General features: G+C 57.5%; 1 protein-coding gene across 1 annotated transcript; it reads left to right on the top strand.

Annotated features, from left to right (window-relative positions):
* The first annotated feature begins 870 nt into the window (after positions 1-870).
* FGF3 (fibroblast growth factor 3) lies at positions 871-8,118 on the top strand. Its single transcript, XM_065883106.1, has 3 exons — positions 871-1,090; positions 3,383-3,486; positions 7,798-8,118. Exons 1-3 carry the CDS (start codon positions 871-873, stop codon positions 8,116-8,118), a joined length of 645 nt encoding a protein of 214 aa, XP_065739178.1.
* Positions 8,119-26,531: the final 18,413 nt, after the last annotated feature.

Below are 26,531 nucleotides of genomic sequence, written 5' to 3'. Positions count from 1 at the left end.
GGAACAGGACCCTCCAAGCGCAAACCTCACCCTTCCCGATCTGCCCTGTTGGGATGCGCGACGGGATACGGCACCTCCCGACCAGTCCCGCCAAGCCTCGGGCCGCCGAGAACAGCGTCCTGTCTCCAACGGGGAGCCCTGGGCGCAGTCAGAACCTTGGGGTCCCCCACGCGCGCCCGCGCCAGGGCCCTCCCCTCCGCCGTGCTCTTCAGCCCCCTTCATTATGCGCCGCCTTTAATGGGCGTTTGTCAGCGCGACTTCCCCGCAAGTTGTTTTCGCGGACATCAGTCACCGGCGGCGTTCCCATTGTGCCCTGGGATTGATGGGGGGCGGGAGGGGGTGACAGGGCCTGGGGCGGCCGCCTCGAGGCCTCGGTCTATAATTTTCGAAGGCATAATTGGTCTGAGGGAGGGGGCGGGGGAGGGGCGGGGAAGGGACCTTTCGGAGCCGGGAGGGCGCACGGCGGCGCGGGCCGCGCGGCGGAGCGGAGCCGCGGCTCGACGGCTGGCCGCGGGGGTCGAGTGTGCTCTGGCGGCGCCCGGCCCGAACCCCGCGCCCCGCCGGGCTCCCCAGCCGCCCGGCCTCCCGCCCCTCCCGCGCCTCCGCCTGGGGACCACGTCGGCCTTTTGTTGCCCAACCGTCTTTTCTTTCAGCTCTTTGCGCAGCAACGGAAATTTCACCCGATCCTGGGTGAAAATTAAAGGATCTCTCTTTCTCTCTCCCACCCGCCCCCGCCCCTCCTCTTCGCTCCCCTCCCCCCACCCCGCGGAGCCGGCTCCGAGCGCCTCGCCCCGGCTCCGCCGCCGTCCCTTCCATGGGCGCCGCGCTCTGCTGCAGCCGCCGCCGCCGCGGGGCGGGCGCGATGCCGCGATGGGCCTGATCTGGCTTCTGCTGCTCGGCCTGCTGGAGCCCGGCTGGCCGGCCGCGGGCCCCGGGGGGCGGCTGCGGCGCGATGCGGGCGGCCGCGGCGGGGTCTACGAGCACCTCGGCGGGGCGCCCCGGCGCCGCAAGCTCTACTGCGCCACCAAGTACCACCTCCAGCTTCACCCGAGCGGCCGCGTCAACGGCAGCCTAGAGAACAGCGCCTACAGTGAGTGTGTGGCCCCGCGGCGCCGCGCGGGGCATCCCCGGGGAGGATCGCAGGAGGGGTTGGTGCGCGAAGGGTGCGCAGGGACGCAGACCAGCCCTGCTGCCAGAGGGAGACCGCCGGGGTCCCCTGGCCTCCCTCAGCGTCCGGGAGAAGAGCGAGAGTGGAGCTGGGGTGGGGCGCGGGACACGTCCGAAGAGGGCTCGGGGAGGTGGCTGCCCGCTGTCGGGCCGGCTGGCCTGGCCCAGCCTGCCCCCAACCCCGCCCGTTCGTCCGAGGGGGTGCGAGGTGGGCCGTCCGGGGGCTCCCTGCTCGGCTGGGTTCGGAGGTCCTGCCAAGTTTGACCCTTTGGAGTTTTTCGGAGAAAAGGCCCTGGACAAGGCATTTCTCATCCTCTTTATTAGTTTGACGATTTCTCCTCCTGCTGCCCGCCCCGGGGCGCCCCATCATCCCTTACGCCCTCGCGGCCGCCCCGCGCCGCTTGTGCGCGGAGGACACTCGCGCGGACATAGCGGGGCTCTGGGGAGGCGGCCGCACGGATAGAGAATCGTGTCCCCAGACCGGAATCCCCAGCCTTCCCGCCTCTACCTTTGGCCGCAGAGAGACAGGCCGGGCGCGCGCCCCGGCCCCGGGTGGGGGGCCGCGGGTTGCGGCTTAGGAGCACGCAGGGGCGTCTGCCTGGGTCTGAGGGCGCAGATACACTTTCACCGCGCCCAGCAGCCAGGACCCGCGCCCGGACTGCGCTGGAGCCGAAGTCCCGCGAGGCTCCAAGGTTTGGTTCCTTCGGCCGGGGGACCCGGGCTCATGCTGAGCCCTCCTTGCAGGAGCGCGAGGCCGGGGTGACTCGGAGCAGCTCCGCTCGCTGGGGGGCTGGAGGCCCGAGGCAGGAACTCAGTGGGCAGCGTGGGAGTGTGGCCGGGGTCTCGGGGGTTCTCCGCTGCGACCCGCGCTCTGCGCCCTCCCCGGGCGCAGGAAGTGGTGCGGTGGATTCAAGGCGGCGGCCGGAAAACTCTACTTCCTCCAGGAAAGCCGCAGTAGTGCGAGGGCGTCTTCGGCAGACGCCTCCGGAGCCGCGCGGTGGGAGCCAAATGTTGCCAGGATGTCCCCGCGCTCAGGACGGGGTTACGGGAGCGCCTGCGCTCGCCTAGTAGCGATACCTCGTTTCTCTCCAAATCCAGCCTCCCCCTTGGAGTCGCAGAGCATCCAAATTCTTGAGGCATCCAGGACGGGCAGCCCATAGGCTGAGGGAGGAGGGCGCGCGCCTTCAGCCGCCCCTGTCCCGCATCCAGATGCGCGCTTCTCTGGTTTTCGGGCCGGCGCCGCGGAATCCGCCCAGCCTGCGTCCCGGGGACGCGAGAGGCCAGCATCCTGCACCCCCGTACGCTCCGCACAAGCCTCCGGCGGCCCGCGTCTGGGCCCTAGGATGGCTGACGTGTTCGGGGCCAGACGCACTGCCAGAGATGCGCCCCCTGGAGAGGGCACCGGCTGTTACCCCAGCCGCCCTTCCTCGGAGCCATTCTCGGGGGACAATGGCCCCACCTGGGGCTTCGTTGCAGGCCCCCGGAAAAAAGTGCTTTCGGGTCCAAAAGGGAGGCGTTGGGGGAGATTTCACCTTTCTTACATTCAGTGGAGAGCGGTGAGCGCAGGTGGCTTCCCTTTGTGAGCTCCGGGGTCTAATCCGGCCTCCTGCCAACATCCTGTAACCTGCATACAGGCCCGAGACAATGATCTCACGCCCACGTACATTGCCAGCGGGTTTGGGTGGCACCCAGAATGCACCAGTGGATTCCATTATCAACTCACCTCAGCAAGGGCCCAGCTCCCTCTCCGGGGCCTCTCCTAGCACCCAGTGCTGTCCTGAGCGGGGGAGTCCAGACCCCGCCATCTGCAGCAGGGCTTTGAATCCCAGTTCAAACACCTGTGCGCCATCTTGGGCAAGTCACACAGCCCCACGGTCTCAGCTTGCTTGTCTGGCCCATCGTGAAACTAGCTCACCGAGTAGCGGAGAGGCTCCAAGGGGTTCCATGTCCTGCAGAGAGTCAGCATGGAGAAATACTAGTTTTATTATTTCCCTCCCAGGTTTGAATTCTTCTCCTGCACCTCCCACCCAGGCGTTTCTCCCTCCCCTGAACTTCCAAAGTCACCCCCTTTGGGCGTGTGCTGCTTTCACCTCTGCCTTCACCTCCCCCTCCCAGAGCTGGGCTTGGCTTTGGGCAGGGCCATCAGGGGCTCAGCCCTCACCTCTGGGCTCTGTGGGAGGTGGAGGGAGTGATGGGCCTTCCTGACTCTTCCCAGGTATCCTGGAGATAACAGCAGTGGAGGTGGGTGTTGTGGCCATCAAAGGGCTCTTCTCCGGGCGGTACTTGGCCATGAACAAGAAGGGACGGCTCTATGCTTCGGTGAGTCCAATTGTTCATGAGGGGCGGGTGGGCACAGATGGAGCAGCCGTCTCCCTTGAGCATCACATCAGAGGACATAAGGGGACGTGGGCCGTAGAATGCTTTGTCCGGGGACATGCAGGACTGAGCTGGGACCGGAACCCCAGGTCCCGTGGCCCCTCGACCAATGCTCTTATGGCTGCTTCTGTTTAGAGGCAGCTCTTGGCTGGGGGGTAGACACATCCTATGTTCTCCAGTGCTGTCCGGTTAGAAAATGTTCCTCCAGCCATTCTGTGGTCACCTTCAAGGTAGCTGAGAGTAGGGGAGAGATTGTCCCCCAAATTTCTACCAAGATAAATGGACTCTAGCAGGCCTTGGGATGAAGCAGGGATGTGCGTTGGGCCAAAGCTCTTCTGTGGGGCTTCCCCGGTGGCGCAGTGGTTGAGTCCGCCTGCCGATGCAGGGGACGCGGGTTCGTGCCCCGGTCCGGGAAGATCCCACGTGCCACGGAGCGGCTGGGCCTGCGCGTCTGGAGCTTGTGCTCCACAACGGGAGAGGCCACAACAGTGAGAGGCCCGCGTACAGCCAAAAAAAAAAAAAAGCTCTTCTGTGGGCTCCCCCAGAGCTCTCCTGGGAGTGAGGAGGGGAAGAAGCAGGGCACGGCACAGCCAGGTCTTCCCAAGGGTGGAAAGGCAAGAGCTGTGAGTTCATAAAAGGGAACCAAGAAGGGAGACAGGACCCAGGTCCCAGACACACAGTTTTGGAGCCCAGGCTACGCACCGCCTGCATCTCTGCAACAAAAAGTGTCCTGTAACTCTGTGGGCATTGGCAGTGTCCCTCCCCCAAGGGCGGGGGATACATGGAGTAAAATACATGTGCTGGGAAATTTGCTGCCTCCAACTCGTCATTACATGCAATCTGGCTGATACTCCCTGAGCAATGAGAGGTTTTGCATCCACACATCACCTAGACGACGCAGCCGAGGACCACCTCCCTGCAATTACCTTTCTCCGTTCAGTCGCATTTGCAGGGGAAACACACCAACATTTCCCAGCCCCTCTGAAGTCAGGCAAAGCGCGAACAAGAATTGCAGGGGAATAGCCTCCTTCAAGCAGATGATTTCATCACAGAGTTTTCACAGCTTTGCTAAGGGAACTCCGGAAGTTGGAATGTACTCATTTGTTTTCTCTGACCCCCGAGGCCCCTTGACAGAAGCTGTGTCTGAGAGGAGGGACCCTTGGATGCCCAGCCTTTTCTGTATGTCCTTCTAGAGTCTGCAAACACCAGTCGTGGTTTATAAGGACATGCCCTTAGCCCGGGGTCTGGTCTGACTTTTCTTGAGGTGGACGGTGGCTCTCCAGATCCCTCCGGCCCTGCGGCCCTGGTGGCAAGTGAGGAGAACTGACTTCCTCTTCCCTGAAATGGCCTCAGACCTCCCACAGTTGCTCCCATCCCTTATGGAGAGGGCCCACCTTGCTGGCCTGCAGTGCTCGTGCAGGTCTTACGGACCAGAGAGGGCCTTTGTTCATGCTGGGAAAGTTCACAGAGCGGGGCAGGTGGGGCTGAATCAGGAGGGAAACCTCAGGTCTCTGCCATCTCTTGCATGGAAGACCCAGGCCCAGGACTTTGGGGGACAGAACAAAGCATGCCCTGGGGGATCCCAGTGGGTCAGAATCTCCCTGTGGCTTCTATCCCTGAGAGCTGATAGCAGTGGCTTTGGAGACGGCGAAGAGGTTCTTGGGCCCACCCGGGACAGCCAGGAGGTCTAGCTGGATGGGGTGGAACTTTTCAGAGCACCTGGCAGGGAAGGCCTCACCGCTTTGCAGATAACCTGGAAAGTGAGGCAGCCTGGGTGCCATCCCTGCCACCTGCGCCCCCGTCCCCATCCTGCCACCACCTTTGCCTGCTCCCACCGCCGTGCCTCTTGGCTGTCTGAGTTCCCTGGCCTTAGCCATTCCCGTGCTTCCCACCCTCCAGGCTAGCTCATGCATTCTGTGAGTCAGTGGCCCTTGCACCCTCACAGCCCCCAATTCCAGCCCTGATCTCCCTTCTGAGTTATAGATGCCCCCGAAATGTCCTGACAGCAGAGGACAGAGACCACCCTGGCAGAGGGTAGCACGCCCCAACAGACGGGCCACTCACTCAAGCCCGAGGTCAGCTAGGAGTCCTGGTGGACACATCCTTCTGTCTCAGCCCCACGTTCAGTCCATCTCCAAGTCCTCGAATATACTTCCTGAATCTCTCTCTTCAATGTCTGCCTCCCTCTGCCTTATTCCTGTGGCCAGTGCCCTTATAACTCAGGCCCTCATCATCTCCCAGCTGGACCGTCACAACTCCTGGGCTCCAGGGTCTCCCTCTTCCAGTCCACACTCCTTCCCTTCCCTCTCCTTCCACCCAACCATCCATCCATCTATCAACATCCATCCATCCCCCCACCCATCTATCAACATCCATCCACTTATGCTTCCATCCTTCCATCCATCCATCCATCTGGTATTCATTCCTTCATTCCTCACTGTCCTAGGCACTTACCATATGTCATACTCTATGCTAGGTACCTGCTCAGGGATCTTCCTAAAATGAAAATCCACTCATGTGATGGCCTCTGGGAACTCCCCATTACCCACAGATTATCACCCGGATTCCTCAGCTCAGCTCACGGAGGAACCACCCAGGGCACCTTCTGCCCCCACGTCCCACCATCACTGCACAGCTCGTGACCCCACTCCAGGCTCCGGACCCCTTGGCCCTCCAGGGCAAGCGCTGCGGCCCGCCGCCCGCTGCCCACGCCTTTGCCTGTACTCTCATTGCCTGCAGTGTCCCTGCTGCCAAATGCCCACCAGAAAATGCCCTCCCCTCCAAGTGTCGCCCCACTGGGAAGGTATCTGGCCACTCTGTGCACCCCTGCCTGGTCCCCGCCTCCGCCCTGCCCTGGCGGGCTCTCCTGGACCAGCTCCAGGTGCTGGCGAGGCCGAGCTGGGAAAGCAGCACCCCCGGGGGGGCGGAGGCTGACAGCAACAAATAGAATTTGAGCTGGTGGAGCCCAGGGCTGGGGGGACTCTGGGGACGGCACGTGTGGAGCAGAGTCTGAGGCGGGACCGCAGGGACGGGACTGGCATTGGGAACTGTTGTCACGGTGAGTCTGTGATGCCTTTTTCCAGGTGATCTTAGACCCCCCCCTCCAACCCAGGAGCCCCTACAAGATGCAAGCAAGTGCCCTGCCCCCGAGAACCCCTTCCATAGGACCTGAGCCCCTTGCCCTTTGAGGCTCACAGGACTGTACCCCTCTGGTGGCCCCCCAAGTGTCCCAGCAAAGAGCAAGCCCGCCAGGCCCCCTGGGCGATGGGCCTCAGCCCTGGAGGACGTCCCTTCTCCAGGACAGAGTGGCCTGGGAGGAGAGTTGGTTCAGCCGCTGAGTTTTTCACGGAAACTCAATGCGGGGGCGTGAAGGGGTGAAGGATAAGATGCTAACGCAGCGTGCCTGGCATGGAGGTGGGCACAGGCCAGAAGGGCATCACACCCCTCTGTGATCTGGGGTCTGGCACCACCCCTGGGCCTCAGTTTCCCCATCTGTAAAGTCTGGAAGTTGGTCTCGGGCAATGGAGTCCGTACCCAGACCCAAGGAGCTCTGGGCATCCACCGAGGGTCTGGAGAGCAGAGAGGAGAGGTTGGAGTTATGGGGGAGGCACCACCACCCCGCTTCAACCAAAGCTCTCCAGCCTTATCTCTGGGCTCCCGTGTCGTTGGGAAGAGGTGTTCGGTGCCTAACATCTTGCTTCCTAAGGTCTTTTGGGGTCCCAAGCTGTCCAATGCGTGGATCTGGCCCCGAACAGCCTGTGACCCCTGAGAATGGGGCTGCAGGCCGCTGGGCCACCTGCACTCAGTAGCTGCTCCCCTCCCCCTCTGCAGATGGGCACAGGCCCCGAGGGTCTCCTGCCCCGCGGTCAGTCCCAGGAGGGAAGGCCAGTCTTTCTGCGCAGCTTTCCCTGTGCCCCCAGCCCTGCCCCTTGGCACAGCGCGGGGAGGGAAGCGGTTTCGGGGATGGCCCTTGGCATGCCTGTCCACCCACAGCTGAGCTGGCGTAAGGCATACCCGCCCATCCTCTAGCCCCTGACTGGAGAGACCCCACAGCTGCCTGCGGGGACACTGGTGAAAGCTCCTTACATTCTGGGTTTGCACCTTTGTCCCTCCAGACACCCGCCTCCAAGAGGGTAGGGACCCGCCTTCCCCACCCTGCCCCGGGCTGGCACAGACCCCTGCTAAGGGCATCCCTCCCTGCCCACATCCTTGTGGCCTCTGTGCCGCTGACCTTGGCCCCTGCCCGCCCCACAGGAGAGTTACAACGCCGAGTGTGAATTCGTGGAGCGCATCCACGAGCTGGGCTACAACACGTACGCCTCCCGGCTGTACCGCACGGTGCCCGGCGGGCGTGGGGCCCGGCGCCAGCCCAGCGCCGAGAGACTGTGGTACGTGTCTGTGAACGGCAAGGGCCGGCCCCGCAGGGGCTTCAAGACGCGCCGCACGCAGAAGTCCTCGCTGTTCCTGCCTCGGGTGCTGGACCACAAGGACCACGAGATGGTGACGCTGCTCCAGGGCGCGGCCGGGCTCCGCCGCAGACAGTCCAGGCCTCCAGGCAGGACCACCCAGCCCTGACGGCGGCGGCGGCGATGACAGCGGAGGAGGCTGCGGGTCCGGGGAGGCCGAGCTTAGCCCCGGCCTGGAGAGCGGAGGCTTTGAGCATCCCTGCCGCACGGCTGGGCTCCAAGCTCAGGCCGCCTGGTTGGAGGGTGCGGACCAGCCGACGGACGCCTAGTGTCCACAGTCAAAGCCGACCCAGTGTGTGCAGGAATCCGTCTCCGACTCTTCTCTGCCCTGCCCCTGGCTACATCAGAGCTGGCTGCTCTTTCCAGGGCCAACAGAACACGTTCTCAACCCTTCCTGCTTCTCTCAAACAAGGGTCACGTGGGAGCTAGGGGCCCTGCGTCGTGGCCCGGAGGGGGCCGCTTTAAACCGGGACACCTGTGGGTTTACGTCGGCCAGGAGGACCCCAACCACCCACGTCCGGCCGACCGAGGCATCTCCCTGCAGGGCAGCCGTGGGACAATGGGGGCGGGGGATGTGTGTGATCAAAACATTAAAGTATTTTATTCTACTTTGTTATTTAACAGATAATGATGCCGCCTGAGGAAACACTTGCACATATTTGCTTATGACGATGGCAGAGTCCATGCCAAATCGATGTTTTCAGATGTAACGTTGTATTCTGAGAATCTGGGAGAAAGACGCATTTTAATCCCCTGGGTTGGAAAGGCAGGACTTTTTTGAAACTGATGGATGGTTTGTGTGGATGGAAAGAAGCAGCTAAGGCGCATGTGTGTGTGTGAATTCCCCTGAGTGCTTGCGTGTGTGTGGATACGTTCCTGTGTGTGTGTGCGTGAGTGTATGCATGTATATGTGTGTTCGTGTGTTCCTGGTTGTGCATAGATGTGCACGTGTGTGGAGAAAGAGAAAGAGAGAGATCTACTTTGTTTAGAAATCCCCAAAACTCCCTCTCTCTTGAAGCTGTGTGCTTCTCCGTGGACTTTCTTTTTTTTTTTTTTTGCGGTACGCGGGCCTCTCGCTGTTGTGGCCCTCTCCCGTTGCGGAGCACAGGCTCCGGACGCACAGGCTCAGCGGCCATGGCTCACGGGCCCAGCCGCTCCGCGGCACGTGGGATCTTCCCGGACCGGGGCACGAACCCGTATCCCCTGCATCGGCAGGCGGACTCTCAACCACTGCGCCACCAGGGAAGCCCTGCGTGGACTATTTTGTGCACTTGGGCTGCAGGCCAGGTATGGCCATCCCCCCATCTCCTTCATCCTCGCAACCTACCACCAGGGCCTTGAGCGGTCCTACCTTTGCCTAAGAAGTCGAGGCTCAGAGAGGTGATGCGGTTTGCTGGAGGCCGCAGCCAGTAGGTGGCCCGACTAGCTGCCGTCCCTACCGGCCCCCCAATGCCTGCTTCCCCAACAGTGCTGGTGGGTGGGGGTCGCCTGGGGCAGGCAGGCCCAGGTGAAAGCCAAATGGCACGGGCAGTGCATTCACTCTTCCTGGATCCTGCAGGGGGCAGCCCACCCTGATGGCCGGGGCCCAGGTGAGGGGTATGGCCTGAGCCTGTGCCCACAGAGGACCGGCACTGCTCCCCTGCTGGGGTCACCCACACGAGCCAAACACACAGGAAGGCCGGCTCAGCACCGACATCTGTGCAACATGTGAAAATCCTGGCAAAGAGCCGCTGGGCGTAAAGACAAGGACGCTGCCCCCCGCCGCAGCCCCCTCAGCAAGTCAGATTCCGAGGACTTGTCCCCCACCTCACCTGCAGGAATGAACATTCACAGGTACAATCACAAGCAGGAGTTCACGCTGGGCTGTCCCCCTTGAGTTTTGTGATTTATCTGGAGTAAGATGCAGAAGGTGCTACCTTTGCTCCCATTGTACAGATGAGGAAACTGAGGCTCAGCAGGTGAACTGGTCCCCGCGTGTCCTTAGGGGGACGCAGTGGCGTCCAGCCCGGCACTCATTGCTACGCCATTAACTGACAGGCCCTAAACAAGGCAGAGGGAGACATTTGGGATCTTGGTTAATGTTGAAAACGAGTTAGACGAGAGAACGTGTGTTTTCCGTAGTTGACAGGCTGTGCTTGGGTCCATCCGGAGCCCTCTGCAGGCCAAGCAGCTTCATTTCGGGTGTGGGTCAGGAGAGAGTTACATGTTGAATCACAGCCCCGCAAAATTCATACGTTGAAGTCCTGCCTAGTACCTAACCGGGGGTCTTATTTGGAAATAGGGTTGTTGCAGATGTAGCCAAGTTAGGATGAGGCCGTGCTAGAGCTGGGTGTGCCCTGCTCCGATATGACAGTGTCCCTGTGAGAAGGGAGATATGAGGGCAGACTTGAGCACAAGGTCAGTGCCGTGTGAAGATGAGGGCAGACATCGGGGTGATGCTTCCACCACCGAGGAACGGGAAAGATCGCTGCAGATCACCAGAAGTTAGGGAAGGGCCTGGACCAGATTCCCCACCACACAACACTCAGAAGGAGCGCACCCTGCCCACACCCAGATCTTGGACTTCCAGCCCCCAGAGCTGGGAGACAATACATTTCTGTTGTTTAAGCCGCCAGCTCTGTGGTGCTTTGTTACAGCCGCCTGAGCAAACTCATACAGGGGACAAAGGGCCCAGCTGCCTAGCCGCTCAGGTGACCCCCCCCCAAAGGGAGAGGGACCCTGCTTTTATCGATTGAGGGGAAAGCAGGGTAGGCCCCCAAGCTTAACCTGCGGTGTCCGCCAAGCTGCCAACAGCAGGCCCATCTAACACGGGCTTTCGGGGGCCTTGGGGTGCACAGGATGGGGCCTCGGAGGATTTCCAAAGAGGGGCCTTCACAAATCGTCCCATCCCTTTCTGTTCTTGAACGCCAGACACTCCCCTGAAACCAGCTTTTTGTTTTTTAAGCAAAATGCAAATGAACCCCAAAGGGAAAAAGCATTATGTGTCAGTTTACAAGCACTTAAGTAAATGTAGTGGAACCCAGGCTCCGGCCCCCAAGTCATTAAGAACTGCTGCGTCCCTGGGACTTTGGGCGGACGGCCTTGTACCTGCGAGCACTTTGGCAGGTTGGGGGAGGGGGTCACCCGTGTGGCAATGCCACAGCTACGCCCGTCTCACAGAAGGGGACACTGGAGTGTGACTTGCCCGATGCCGGGAGGGAGCCTGAGGGCTGGCCAGGTGTGGTCCCCAAGGAGTAGGTGTCTACCAGCTGCCAGGGCCCAAGTCGGGTTCATGGGAAAGGTGGCTTTGCCTCTGCCTTCCTCCACTCTACCTCCCCTCCTGCCTCACCTGGCCCCCAGGAGGCCCCAGGGGCCCTGCCAGGGGAGACACTGCTTCCCCTGACCCGGGGAGCGAGGCCCACCCACCCCAGAGCCACCAGCCGCCTGGCTTCCCTCTGTCCGGTTGGCATGTTTGCAGGACTCCGAAGCTGGTAGGGGTCTCTCTGGGCGACACTCTGGCCGGGCAGCCCCAAGGGACGTCTTTGTGCATAGCCAGCATTTTATCCCTCCTCCCATCTCCTTCCACTGAGGAGGCCCCGGACCCTCCAAGCCCACCTGCTGGTCCAGTGTTGATCGCTGCCTTCTCTCCTTCATGAAACATCAAGTCCCCAAAGGGCCCTCATGGGGGAGGGGCTGGGGGCTGCATGCAGGAGGGGGTGGGAGCAGGCAAGATCCCCGGAAACGGAAACCAGGACGAGGGTGGAGCCCTCGGTGAGCCCAGCACCCTGGATTCTCCTGTTTCCGCCTGGAGCGGCAGAGGCTGGAGACCGGGTCCCTGAGCTCTAAGACGTGATGCCACCTGAGCCAGGACGGGGCGTCCCAGAGGCTCCAGGATCAACAGCCTCACTCCCTCCCCGACACCTGCCCAGCCAAGGGGGAAAGAGCCGGGGCAGGGGGAGAGACTGGAGGGCATGGGGCAGATGCTGTGGAAGACAGGACAGCAGTTCCTTGAAAAGTACAGCACAGAATAAGCGTGTGGTCCAGCAGCCCCACTTCTGGGTACAGAGGCTCAGACGGAGCAAAAGCAGGGCTCCGATGGGTATTTGCTCACCCTAGGGCATGGCAGGGTGAATCACAGTGATCAAAAGGTGTCTGTCGAAGGATGAATGAAGGAGCACAATGTCATCCGTCTGTACGATGGAGCATTACTCAGCCTCGAAGAAGATGGGAATCGACACAGGCCACGACGTGGATGAACCCGGAGGACATTATGCTCAGCGAAAGAAGCCAGACACAAAGGGACAAATCCTGCGTGATGCCATATACTGAAGTCCCTAGTGTAGTTAAATGCATAGACACAGGAAGTAGGATGGTGGGGGCTGGGGGCTGGGGGAGGGGGAGGGCGAGTTAGCCGTTCCTGGGGACAGAGTCTCCATCTGGGACGATGAAAAAGTACTGAAAGCAGATAGTGATGACGGTGACACAAGCTCGTGAATGTGCGCCACAAAACTGTATGCTTAAAAGTGGGTAAAATGAAAAATAAACAGATAAATAAAATAAAAGTGGGTAAAATGAAAAATAAACATAAATAAAATAAAAGTGGGTAAAATGAAAAATAAACAGATAAATAAAATAAAAGTGGGTAAAATGAAAAATAAACAGATAAATAAAATAAAAGTGGGTAAAATGAAAAATAAACAGATAAATAAAATAAAAGTGGGTAAAATGGTTCTTGGCCTTAGCGCCACCTTCTGAGAAACCTCCGCGCCGTAAGAGTGAAGTGGGGGAGGAAGCGAATGCACAGGCTGAAGTGCAAACGAAAAAGATGAGGCAGAGGCCCAAGTAAACGTGTTCACCCGTGGAAGCCACAGGAGCAGAACACGGGACGCCAGAGGCCAGGGACACTCACACAAATTGTTGGACGGCGTGCCCACTGTCTAGAACTTGTCTCAGTGGATCTAGAACATCGATGGCCATTCTGATCACCTCAGCCACCTTTGAGAGACCCACCTGGCTTGTAGCAAAGCGGTCCCTTTGGGTCCTTTGCCCTGAACCTGTGACATTCTGGACGAGTTCTGTTCTCAGCTGTGGCTGAAAGTAAAATGTGTACAATAAATCATCTCTTTTGCTGTCTTAGCTGAAGAAAAGGAAAAGTGGATAAAATGGTAAAAGAACACCAGAAGTAGCTGCAGCACCTTGACTGCAGGACCCGTGGTACCGGCCTTACTGTCCTCTCCACCAGAAGTCAGGAGGAACGCCGGAGGCATCCAATACACGGTGCTGAATAAATTGGGAAAACAGAGAATCTTTAGGTTGCGGCCAGTTGGTCACCCCTGCCTGCACAGAGCTGATCGGAGAGGCAGCCACTGGCCTTGGGGGCTGTGTGCCACTCTGCTTGCCCAGGCCTTGTCCGCCCGCTGCCTGCGTGAAGCCAACAGAATGGGGACCCACTGCTGGCCCCTGAGCCCCGGCCCTGGACGGCCCTGTTGTCCCTCTCCGCCTGTAATGGGCAAGGCAGGACGGGCCCTGGGTAACCAAGCTTCAGCTGCTGGGAGCAGGCCTTTGAACCCCACGGCGGGTTCAAAGGGGGTTGAAGGACTCTGAAAGGTGAAGAAGCGGGTCTATAATTAGCGCCCACCCATTGGAGGGCGACCCTGCCTGGGCCACATTCCAGGGAGAGCCAGATATAGCCCTGGAGCTGACCCCCCAGCCCCTCTCAGCTGCAATAGCTGGAATGCCCGGGCGGCCACACTTGTGCCTGAACGCCCGGGTCGGGTGGCACGTCCATCCCTTGGAATGGGATTTGGGAGACGGGCTACTGAGTGGGAAGAGAGGCAGCACAGGTGTTGGGTTCAGACGTACCAATTCAAACACGGCCTCGGCCACTTCTGCTGTCTCATGATTGGCTGTGGGAGCCCAGGATCAGCTCTGTCTCCCCATTCCAGCCTCGATGTCCTCATCTGTCAAATGGGCTCCCACAGTGATCGTCCAGATCCACTGAGGAGACACAAATGGTGACTGGTCTCTAAAAAGAGCGGCACAGCCATGAGCGGGTGGAGAAGGCCAGGCATTGAGCTTTCCAGCAAGATCTGGGAGACCCACCAAGAACAGAGTGAGCCTCCCCAAGATGCCTGCTATGCGGTGCTCTCCTCTGACGGGCTCAAGGGTGCGGAGTGAAGGGAAAGTTTCGTGGGGCAACACACAGTGAGTATTGACGGCAATGCGGGAATTCCTGGGAAACTCTATGCCTTGGGCAGGCTATTCATCCATTCATCCATCCATCCATCTCTGCATCTCTCCAAACATCCACCCATCCATCCATCCACACATACATACATTCGTCCATTCGCAAATCCATCCAGCCATTTATCTACCCATTCATCCATCCTTCTACCCAAACATCTCTCCATCCATCCATCCATCCACCCATCCACCATCCACCCATTGAGCATCCACCAGCCAAATGCCGGACCCATTGCTGAGCAGAGCAGCTACACAGGTAAAACAGCCTAAGCTTGTCCATCGGGAGCTTGCAGCCTTATGGGGGACAGGGGCGCCTCTCTAAAGGAGTGGGTTGGGAGCAGTGACCTGGAGAACTTCAGGAAAACTAGATCAGCTCCAGTCAGGACAATGGGACACCGTCGTTCAGGACCCCTTTCTCGAGAGCCAGTGCCTTGTGACCAACCAGCCACCAGCTAGATGATAACCTGACAACATCCCCATCCCCCTTGGGAGCCACCCTGGCACAGGGCAAGGTCAAGACTGGGCTGGGGGCACGGAGGTGGGAGATGGGGCAGGAGAACTGGCTTCATGGCGCGAGGGCTGTTTAGGACCTTGGGCCTTGGAGTCGGGCCAACCTGGGTCTCCATCGAGGCCCACCCAGTGTTGAAACCCCACTCAAAGGCTGTGGAGCCGGGTAAGGTGCTCTACCCTGCCCAAGCCTCAGTCTCCTCCTCTGTGAAATGGGGACAATTAATGACACCAACGTCACAGGGCCGTCTTGAAGATTCAGTACAGCTTAGGAGTGGAGGCTGGTGCCTGACACACAGGTGGCAGGGCTCTTATGCCAGCTGTAATGTCACCACCTGGCTGTGGTGTGGGTCGGAGACCGTCGTGAGTATGATTTAAATCTCCCCCTCACTGAGCACTGACTCAAGGCCAGCCCGGTCCAAGCAACTCACGTGTTCTCCAAACTCCCTCCATCTAATGACTCAGGTTGTCTGAAAACAACCTAGGAGGCAAGGGTTGTGTCTCCACCAGTCGGTGAGGAAACTGACACTCAGAGTGGATGCAGAACAAGGGCAAAATGGCAAGGCTGGCCAGACGGGACTTGGGGTTCCTGCCCAGACAGAAGGCTCCAGAGCCTGCCCCCCGGTTCTCAAGGAGGACGGGGCCATCCCTGGAGCTCCCGGGGAATGCTGGCTGACTACGCGAAGGAAAGGAGAGAGTCAGGGGAAACCTGCCCCACCCCTTTGATTCTTAGGTCTGGGTTCCTTTTTCTTTACAAGACATTCCTCCTTGACCTCCTGTCTCCATGAATCTTCCCACGCAAGCTCAAATTCTTGTCTCAGGAGAGCAGACTGAACCTCCAAGCGTGCAGCAAGCATTAATGGTTTTTTCAAACGGGTCATCTCTTCACCAGGATGCTCTTCTAGCCCCTGCCTGCCTCCCACTTCCTCTGTTCTTTCTCCCTTTCCTAACTCCAGACCCACTGCTGGTCTGTACCAGGCTCTTCCCCACCACAGGACCTTTGCACATGCTGCCATCTGGGAATATTCTTCTCTCCACTCTTCACCTCACTGGTTCCTTGATTTTCACTTCTCAGGGTGTCTCCTTCTCAGAGAGACCTTCTGTGGCTATTCTACCCAAAATCGGGGTCCCCTTTTATTTTTTCTCACAGTGACTTGTTATTTTCGTTCATAGAACCAGACGCAATCTGTAAGTAATTGTATACTCACTGCTGGTCCCCCACCTATCCCTATCACCCAACGGAGGGGTGAGGCACTTGGCCTATTTATCCGCCAACACAGAGACAGATACTCCCTGAACGTCTGGCCCACTCTCCTCAGACGAAGAAACCCAAGGGCTTGTGATAGGAAGCCCTGGGGTCCAAGTGCATAGGACAGTGAGGGCCAAGTGGATATGGACAGAACACCGACAGCATCTGCTACATCCTGTCATCACTTCTGCAGATGAGAAAACTGAGGCTCAGAGAGAGTAAGCAATTTCCTTGAGGTCACACAGCCAGTGAAAGCAGGTCTGGGCTGGTCCCAAGGTCTCTTGGGCCCCAGTGCTCGTACTACTACCCTGCATGGTCCCCAAGGACAGGCAGGACATCAAGGGGTGGGCACAATGGTGCAACTGCTATGGAAAACAGTATGGCCATTCTTTACGATGTTAACACAGAGTTACCTATAACCCAGCAATTCCACTCCTAGGTATGTACCCAAAGGAATTGAAAACATATGCCCACTTGAAAGCCTGCACACACAGTAGTCAAAGAATGGAAATAACCCAAATGTCTATCAGCTGATGAGTGGAGAAACAAAATACTGTAGTCAAACAATGAAATAGTATTTGGCCATAAAAAGGAATGATGTTCTGGTAAATACTACAGCATGAACGAAGCCTGAAGACGTTATGCTAAGCAAAGGAAGCGAGACACAAAAGGCCACATACTTATGACTCCATTTATATGAAAAGTCCAGAATTGGCAAATCCATAGAGACAGAAAGTAGACTGATGGTTGCCAGGGGCTGGAGGGAGACTGATGATGGGTATGGGGGTTTCTTTTTGGGAGTGATGAGAATGTTTTAACACTGATGTGGTGTGGTGATGGCCGCACAACACAATACAAGCCCATTGACACCTTAAATGGGTAAATCAATAAATCAGGGGCTTCCCTGGTGGCGCAGTGGTTGAGAGTCCGCCTGCCGATGCAGGGGACGCGGGTTCGTGCCCCGGTCCGGGAGGATCCCACGTGCCGCGGAGCGGCTGGGCCCGTGAGCCATGGCCGCTGAGCCTGCGCGTCCGGAGCCTGTGCTCCGCAACGGGAGAGGCCACAACAGTGAGAGGCCCGCGTACCGCAAATAAATAAATAAATAAATAAATGTTTGATCGTCACAGCCAGGGCTGCAAGTCTTTCTATGAGAGTGGGACTGATTGGGCCCTCCTATGTTTTGGCGGCAAGTGGGGGACAGGAGGTGGGGACTGGGTTGTTCCAAGTGGTCTTGGAGGGCACCCCTGACTGTAGTACCACTGCCCACCAGCAGGTGGCAGTGATCTCAGAGACAAGCCCCAGGCGGGCCCGGCTGACTGAGGACCACAGGGTCTTCCCAAGCCTGGTGGGCGAAGGTGGTGCCTCTGCTGGTGACGTGCCCGCAGCACCTGCTGGGTCACACCCTGGGTCAGGCAGTCGGGAAGGAGTCGGTCATCAGTTCAGGACTGACTAGACCCGGGAGGACTGGAGTCTGCCAGGCCATCCCCACCTGCCCGCCTAGGGTGATGCTTGGAGGGCAAAGGGCCCCTTCCCCAGCCACAAAGCACGGAGCAGGCAGTGGGCGTGGGTCCTGGGTAAGGTATGCAGCAGGCGCCTACTATTGCTGACTGGACGGGAGACAGAGAGCTGCTCCCCCTGCCGAGAAGGTGTTTACCTGTACAAGATGATGGTGGTGGTGGTGATGACAACACTGAGGGGTGGGAGCAGGAAGAGGAAGAAGAGAAGCACATATCGGGCACCTCCCACATCACTTTGATCTGAATTTCGGCTCTGAGTTGTGCTCTAATTCTCTCCATGTGATAGTTGAGGAGCCAAGGCTCAGAGAAGGGAGGCTACTTGCCTAAGGTCACACAGCTTCACAGCTTCCGAGGGTTGCTGCCTGCATTCAACACAGCCACCTGGTTCCAGAACCTCGCTTGGGCTCAGGTGGTCTTAAAAAGGGCCTCGATTTCAGATTTTTGTCTTAGGGTCCTTGATTAAACCAGTGGTTCTCAAAATGTGGTCCCCTGACCCGGGATTTGGCTGGAAATGCACTCCCAGGGGAGGCACCCAGCAGTCTGTGTTAACCGGCCCTCCAGGTGATGTGCTAGCATTTGGGAACCCTTGGGTTAGAGGGACATCTCCGTGGGTTGCTCACATGTATTAACTTAGCACATAAAATACTGCTATGAGCCGGGTCCCATCACCGCACTGAACTGTCCCCGTCACTCTGCAAGGCTGGTGGTTATGATCCTCATTTTACAGGTGGAGAAACTGAGGCTCAGGGGTAAAGCCCCAAGTCCCTAGTGGTGAGGCATGCGTCTGAGAGGTTGCTGTGCCTGCTGCTCTGTGGACAGACGATGGCCTGGGGTACGTGGCTGCCCGCCCCCCATTATGCATACTCTCTCTCTCTGTGGGCTAGAGGGCAGGTGGAGAGCTGGGCAAAAAGTGCTACCTTCACCCGGGTACGTGGGTCTTGAGAAAGTCATTGCCACTGAAATATGGGCCTCATTGTCTGGGGCTACCTCGGGCCTTCTGCTGGAAGGAGACAGGCTGGAGTGGGAGTGGGGATAACAGTTCCCCTATAGCTCACCGACACATAGTCTGGGGCATCCCCAGCCCCAGCAGCATCAGATTGGGTCCTTCCAATGCTCACTTTGTGTCCCCACCTTGAGGCTGCTTTTGGAACCAAACGGATTTGGATTCATAGCTCATCTTGGCCCCAGTTAAACTTCCCAGAGTATCTGTTTTCCCTCTGGAGTTAGAATTTACTTCAGCTACAAAGGCCAAAAAAATCAAGATAAATGTATTTTAAAGAAGATAAAACCATTTATCTCTCATGTAAAGGAGGTCCAGGGTGACAAGGCTATGTCACATTCATCAGGGACTCAGCTTCCTCCCATCTTTTTCCTTAATAGTAATCATCTGGCTTTGACCTCATGGTACAAAATAGCTGCTCGGGCTCCAGCCATCCCATTCACATTCCCTGCAACAGTAACAAAGAAGACAGGCATGTCCCCAACCTCAGAGGACATCCCCCAGAAGCCACACCCACTAGTGTTGCTTACCTCCCATTGGCCAGAACACCCACTAGTGTTGCTTACCTTCCATTGGCCAGGCTTTAGTCACATGGCTGCTCCAAGCTGCAGGGGAGGCTGGGAAATGTAGTCTTTAGTCCAGACAGTAGTATTACAGCAGGCAAAACTCTGAGTTTCTATTACCAAGGAGAAAAGAGAGAAAGGATATCAGGGGTCTCTGCTTCCTTAGGGTGGACACCATGATACCTCCTCCACCTGTTTGCCTCCTGGAGCCGTCAAGTCTTTCCTCCCTGGCGGCTTCTTCAAATGTCAGGAGCACGGGAGAAGAATGCGTGGCCCATTGGGTGTCCTCCCTGCTGCAAGAGTGGAGTTAAGATTTATTGCCAGCCCAGCCCGAGGCCACCTGCTGGAGGTCAGAGCCCCTGCCGGTCCCACCCCGAGCCTGGCCATGGGAGCTTCCCTACCCAGGGCCCAAGGGATGCATGGAGGCTTTTCCAACAGGACCCTGAGCGGCTGTCGTCAGAGGCCCCTCCCTGGACAGGGGCAGGGGCTGGTGCCCTCACCTGTCACTCCCACCCTCCCTCCCGGGTGGGGCCATTTAGAGGGCCGCCAGCCAGACCAGCACCTTCCTCGGAATCACAACCCAAGGAAGTGGCGGGGGGCAGAGCAGGGGAAGGGCAGGGAGGGGCTGCCAGCCCTTGAGGGAGGCCACGTGCAGGGCCCAGGAGCTGACCCCCGCCCCCCGTGGGTGCTGGAAGTTCTTACCTCCGGCCACCTCCTGCGGGGGACAGGTGTTAGGTCTCAGCCCCCGGTCTGGCTCCTCCTGGGCCCGGTCCTCAGCACCCCCAGGAGTGATGCTGGCAAGGTGGGTGCAGAGTAATGGCGGTGTGTGATCTCTGGACAGCCCTCCGTGGGGCAGTGGTCATGGGGGCTCAGCTGGGGCCTGCAGTGGGCACACAGCTGGACTTTGGCTCCAGCTCAGTAGCGTCTCCCAGGCAGAGAGAACCAGGCAGCTCCATTCCCCGTGAACAGAATGCACCACGATTCAAAAGGGCTGGAGGGCGGAGGGCTGGGGGGCGGCGGGCACTGGCCCAGGAGCGGGAGTTCTTGTCCCGCCAGCTTGGCTACCAGCCACATGAGATGCTGGCCTCACTGAGCCCTGGGCACATGGCCTTTCGCTGGGGCCTCAGGATTATCCTAAGAAGTATGTGCTGTTATTATCATCCCTGTTTTTCCACTGAGGAACAGTTCAGAGAGGTAAAGCCATCTGCCCAAGGTCACACAGCACTGGCTCTTAATGGTCAGAGCACGGACGTGAATTCTGATCTTTCCACCTCCTACTCACTGCTGTGTGGATGGGACAGTTGCTTTGCCCCTGAGCCTGTTTCTCCCTGTAAAATGCCCACCGCCGGGCTTCCCTGGTGGCGCAGTGGTTGAGAGTCCGCCTGCTGATGCAGGGGACGCGGGTTCGTGCCCCGGTCCGGGAAGATCCCACGTGCCGCGGAGCGGCTGGGCCCGTGAGCCATGGCCGCTGAGCCTGTGCGTCCGGAGCCTGTGCTCCGCAACGAGAGAGGCCGCAACAGTGAGAGGCCCGCGTACCGCAAAAAAAAAAAAAAAAAACAATGCCCCACCCGCCTTAGACAATCTTGTGAACAAGGCAATGTGAGACACTCAGGTGAGAAGGTCCTTGGGTCCTCAAGGCAGGCAGACCCAGAGGTCACTGGTTCCAGTCCCTATGTGATGTCCACAAGGGCCCAGGTGGGTTTCTTGAGAGCTGGCCCACCCTAAGAGTCTGGGGTCCTGCAGGAGATGCTGTTGAGGGGGGGATGAGGCTGGAACTGCAGTCCTGGTCAAAGAGGATGCAACCCCTTGTCACTGGGAAAAACTCACCCCTGTCCAGTGCTGGGTCCTCCTCACTGTGCCCACCCCCGAACCCACCCCAGTGTCCCCATCACAAGGATGGAGTTCTGTCCCCAGGGCTGGCGCTCTGCGGTGGCCATCGCTGAGGCCTCCCCCAGCAGCAGGTGGTGCTGTATCCCTTGACAGTGGGGAAGGCCTGCTTGGTGCCGTCTACACTCCCCGCCTGCCGCCCACTCTCGCTCCCCTCACAGATACTCACTAGCATCCTGTTCACACCAGCCTGGCGCCTTCCTAGCGGAGAGAGGACAGCGGGCCAGGCCGGCTCCCCAGCCTGTGCAGCCAATGCTATGGAGGCCCCCATAAGACATACAAGGGACAAATAGCTACTTTCAGATGTGCCATGTCATAAAATATAGCTCGGAGAGTGATGTGATAGGGGAACAGGTAATACTTTGACCAAGAAGATCTGTCTGGGGAAGAGACATCCAAGCTGACACCTGAGTGATGATGGCAGGGTGGGGCAGCAAGTGCAAAGGCCCTGTGGTTGGGAGAGTCCTGGCCCAGGCCCCAGGCAGCCAGGCCAGCTGAGGGGCCACCCGGAGCATGGGCAGAGGGGCACGAGGTGGGGGGAGACAGGGAGGACAGCCCGTGCAGGGCCATGCTGGGGACTCTGCATTTTGTCCTGTGTGTGGTCAGGAACTGGGTCTGGGGCTGTGGCTCTGAGGGCAGAGGCAGAGGTTTGGGGACCTTGCCTTGGCCTGCCCTGGGAAAGAGACCCACACTGCTCCCTAAAGGCGACTGGTGTCACTCCTGTAGCTGCTAACCTCCCACCAGCCCCTTGATCAGGTCTTCCCTCGATCTCCTCCAGAGCTGAGGAAATCAATGTCAGCATTGGCTCTGCTCCTTGACTACCCTAGCACCATCTACCTGAAAGCCCATCCCCAAGTTCTGCCAAGCAACAGACCCACTTGAAGAAGAAAACAGGTGTTGGGACTTCCCTGGTGGTTAAGAATCCGCCTGCTAATGCAGGGGACACGGGTTCGAGCCCTGGGCCAGGAAGATCCCACATGCCCGGAGCAACTAAGCCCGTGCGCCACAACTACTGAGCCTGCACTCTAGAGCCCGTGAGCCGCAACTACTGAGCCCATGTGCCACAACTGCTGAGCCCGCGAGCCTAGAGCCCGTGCTCCACAACAAGAGAAGCCACTGCAATGAGAAGCCCGTGCACCACAACGAAGAGGAGCCCCCGCTCGCCGCAACTAGAGAAAGCCCGCGCACAGCAACGAAGATCCAAACACAGCCAAAAATAAATAAATTAATTAATTTTTTTAAAAAAAGAGGAAAACAGGTGCCTATAGAGCGGGGGGTTCAGCGTGCTCAGCGAGGGTTCGTGTTCACTATCTCAGGGTCACTCAGATTTCTGGGGGAAGCACTGAGACCCCAAGAGATAAAGGGGACTCGAGAAGGGGACACCCACAGCAAAGCAACTCATGGAATCAGCGTCAGCCCTGGCCACTGTCAAAGACAGTAATGAAAATCAAAAGCCATCTCAAAACCGTCAAGGTCCTCAGAACAAGGCAGGTCTGAGAAATCGTCACAGCCAAGGGGGGCCTAAGGAGAGGGGTCAACCAGATGTGATGTGGGCTCCTGGGGCAGAAAAGGACAGTAGGGAGAAACTACTGAAATCTGCTTAAGGCTTGGACATTAGTTAATAACGATGTGTCAGTATTGGTTCATTAATTGTAACAAGTGTGACACACTCATGCAAGATGTTAATTCTGTAATGGGGAGCCTGGGTGCGGGATATAAAGGAACTCTCTGTACTATCTCTGTAACTTTCCTATAAATCTAAAACCACTATCAAATGAAGTTATTAACAGATAAAATTTAAAATCCAGTATCATTGCTTGCCTGTCAAACTAGTAAAGCCTAGCAGGAAAAAAACAAGAACAAAACCAACTTAACCCAGAGCTGCTGAGATGTGGGACAGCCTCCGACACGGTGCCGTCAGCGTACATGCGTGCTTTCAAGGACCGTAGACTTCAAGCCCCAAATTCTTGGCCTGGATCCAGAGATTCCGCTTCTGAAGATCACACCCCAAATGTAGAAAAAAAATGTTTATCCACAAAGATGGTCATCACAGCATTGTTGATAATAGAAAAGCAAAAAGCAAAAAATAAAAACAAAAAAACACCTCAGAAACTACCTAACAGAGCAGAGTGGTTAAGTAAACCATGGTACATCCATCCTCTCTACAGAAGTGAGGAGGTTTACAAAGACCATGCAAAGATGTGGGACAATGACGGGGCATGTTTATTAAGTGAAAACAAAAATTGTGTTTGCAGGATGGTTCACACATTCGTCTGTTTATTCAGCAAATAAATATTTATTGAGGCCTTGGCTGTGCCAGGCTGCCCCTACGCTTAGGAGGAGCGGACATGAGACCCAGCGGTTATCAGCCCCTGGGGTAAGGGTGTCCATGGATGTGACCGTGCTGGACCCTGGGGCGGGGGAGGGACTTTCCGATGTTGAGTCAGTCGCCTCCTGAGAAGGTGGGGATGGGCTTTCCAGGGGGAATGTGGAGTGGACGGAGTCCCATCTGGTGGGTACTGTGCAGGAAGACAAGACCTAAAGGCACAGGCAAGGCCATCGGATCTTTTCCGTCTGGCAAGGGGAGACACGGAAGGTAAAGGTGCAGTGACCGCTCCATCGACAGACAAATGATAAAGAAGGTGTGGTACATATACACAATGGAATACCACTCAGCTGTAAAGAAGAATGAAATAATGCCCTTTGCAGCAACAAAGTGGATGGACTCAGAGATTATCATACTGAGTGAAGTAAGTCGGACAGAGACAGCTACCATACGATATCACTTATATGTGGAATCTTAAAAAATGATACAAATGAAATTATTTACAAAACAGAAACAGACTCACAGACATAGAAAGCAAACTTATGGGTACCAAAGGGGAAATGGGGGGAGAGAGAAATTTGGAACTTGGGATTAACAGACACACACACACTATATATAAAATAAATAAACAACAAGGACCTACTATATAGCACAGGGAACTATATCCAATATCTTGTAATAACCTATCATGAGAAAGAATCTGAAAAGGACTATATATATAACTGAATCCCTTTGCTGTACACCCAAAACACTGTAAATCAACTATAGTTCAAAAAAATTCTTTTTAAATTAAAAAAAAATAAAAGAGGCAGTGACCAGATCAAATTGCTTCCGGAGCCACCGCCTGGGCTCTGGCCCCTGGCCGCCCCTCTCGCATTGTGGCAGCCCATCCACCGTGACCTGCGTCCTCGGTCAGAGGAAACGGCCCTTCCCCTCAGAACCTATCAGAGCCTCCATCTCATGGGGCCTTTCTGCTGCTGCATTCCCGGCCTGGGTGATCAGGATGGACGGAGGCCGGGCCCTTTCTGAGTGCACGGTCACTGCTTCTGGCATGTCCACATCCCCTGCCCCCTGGGACCACAATGGCTCGTGAGAAACCAAACATCCCGGGCTGACATGATGCCCAGTCTCACCGAAGCTTGGGTCCTGGGAAGCAGAGCCACACGGGGGCCTGGGCTGTGACCGAGTTCGGCAAGAAGCCCGTTTCACCCTGGCCCGGAGCATCTGTGTTGAAGAGGAAGCTCTGGGCTCCTCCGCTACACTGCAGTGCAGGATCCTTCTGCCCACAAAGGCCCTCGCTGCTCTCAAAGGCGCCCATGAAGAAAGATCAGGGCTCTGACCTTCCTCATGCTTGCTGAACCCCTACCAGGAGGGTAGGAGGGGACTGAGGCTCAGAGATGGTGAGCGACTTGCCCGGGGTCACACAGCAAGTGGTTAGCAGAGTGGAACCCCATACAGGTCTCCCATCAATATGTTCCCATCCCCTCCAGTAACAGTTGCTGGGGTTGTTCCCGAGTCGCCTGGGCCCACTGTCCTTGTCAGGGCAACTGGGAAATTAAAGGAGTATAAAACACATGGATGGAACACAAAGGCAAAAAGAGAGCTGATGGCCCACGAAGACTTGGCTTTGGAAAGACTCAGTAAAGACGACTTACTACAGAGTAACGCGGTCAAATCAGGCGTGGGCGGGGCCTTGGGAAACGATGATGGAAAATCACAGCGTCAGATGTCTGGGTTTGCCCTAAGCTCGTGTGGCTAACTCACATGTGGCAGAGCTGAGCAGCGAGGATAGAGGCCATGTGCCCATAAGGCTGCTAATACTTCCTGCCTGGCTCCTTCTGAAACTGTGTGCCTGCCCTGCCCTGCACCATGGCAGCAAGCTCTCAGAAAGACAGACGGGATGGAGCCATACTCCAGCTTCAGTGCTCCAACCGCTTCAATCTGTGGTGGAGAGGTTCAGGAGACCCCCGCGACCCGCCTCCCATGTCTCCATCCCACTGTGTGCCCTGAGCCCCTGTTTCCTACATGTGCTCCCTCAGCCATGGGGTGAAGGGCAGCCCAGGCTGGCCATGGGTGAGCAGGTCAAACACAGATCCCAGGGCCCAGCTTGGACCCTTGGGGCCGCCCAGACACTGCAGGGAGGAGAGGGGCTGACAACCCTCAGAGTGTCAGAAGCTGCTGGGGATTTGGTTTAATGTGCATGAAAGGTACAGCCTTTTCTGTTGCCCCTAAGCCAGACTCCTTTGAGCCCCCTCCAAAAGTTCCCCCCCACCCCGAGGGCTCACAGAGGCCAGAGGGCTCTGCCCTGGGGCCTTTTCAAAGCCCTGCTAGTCCCTACAGCCCCTTGACATCGGCCCCCCCTAGGCTGTCCCTCTGGGCTCTCTGCCCTTCATGCCAGAGGCCCCCGGGTCTCACCTCCAAGCCTTGCACTTGGCCGAGGTCGCCTGCCCCACCCTGAGCAGAGCTTCAGGACAACCAGCTGCCACTTCTTTAGGGATGCCTCCCTGACCCCCAGACCAGGTCAGGGCCCCTCGCCCCCATCCTACCCACCTGGAGGAACTTGTTTCTAAATTCCCACCCCGTGGGGGACTCCTTGCTCAGTGTCTCCTCCCCGTGGAAAGGCAGCTCCGAGAGGCAGGGGTGGTGACGGCATCTCTGCCACGTCCCCGTGCCTGGAACAGAGCCTACACCTGCAGGAGCACAGTCAACGTTTGTTGAATGACTTAGTGAGCTTCAACCCTGGGCAAAATACTCCCTGCCCTGCTGGCCTGACGCCATCACGAGACCATCTTACCAAGGTCAGAATGGGAAGGAGGGCACGGCCAAGCCTGGTGAAATACTTAGGAAAACCACTCGAGCCGAAGGGGTGGAACCTGTTCAGTCAATGGAGCATTTCAGGTACCAGGTGACAGGACGCGCACCTGAGCTGTTTCGCAATTTGATGTCTGGGATGCGGCAGCATGAGATCTTTAGTAAAATTAGATGTAGCATCACTTTATAGTTGGAATTCCTTTCCATATTTTCTTACATCTCCTCCGCTATTACATGTGTATGATCTTAAGGGACCACAAATATTTAGGTGAGTAAACTTGTTCCTCTGGCAAAGGACATGGAGGGGAAGTGGGGCTCACGGATCAGAGCTCCGCTCTGTTCAGAAACTCAGTTGCTGTGTGGGCTTCCTGGGACTCAAGTGGCAGGAGACTTTGCTCCCCAGATGCGTGCTCATGGGGTGACCCCGGACTGGAGCGGGC

This window comes from Phocoena phocoena, chromosome 8 (assembly GCF_963924675.1).
Source record: "Phocoena phocoena chromosome 8, mPhoPho1.1, whole genome shotgun sequence".
Taxonomy (NCBI): Eukaryota; Metazoa; Chordata; class Mammalia; order Artiodactyla; family Phocoenidae; genus Phocoena; species Phocoena phocoena.
Note: the sequence above shows the minus strand (reverse complement) of the source record. Positions and strands in the feature narration are given on the sequence as shown.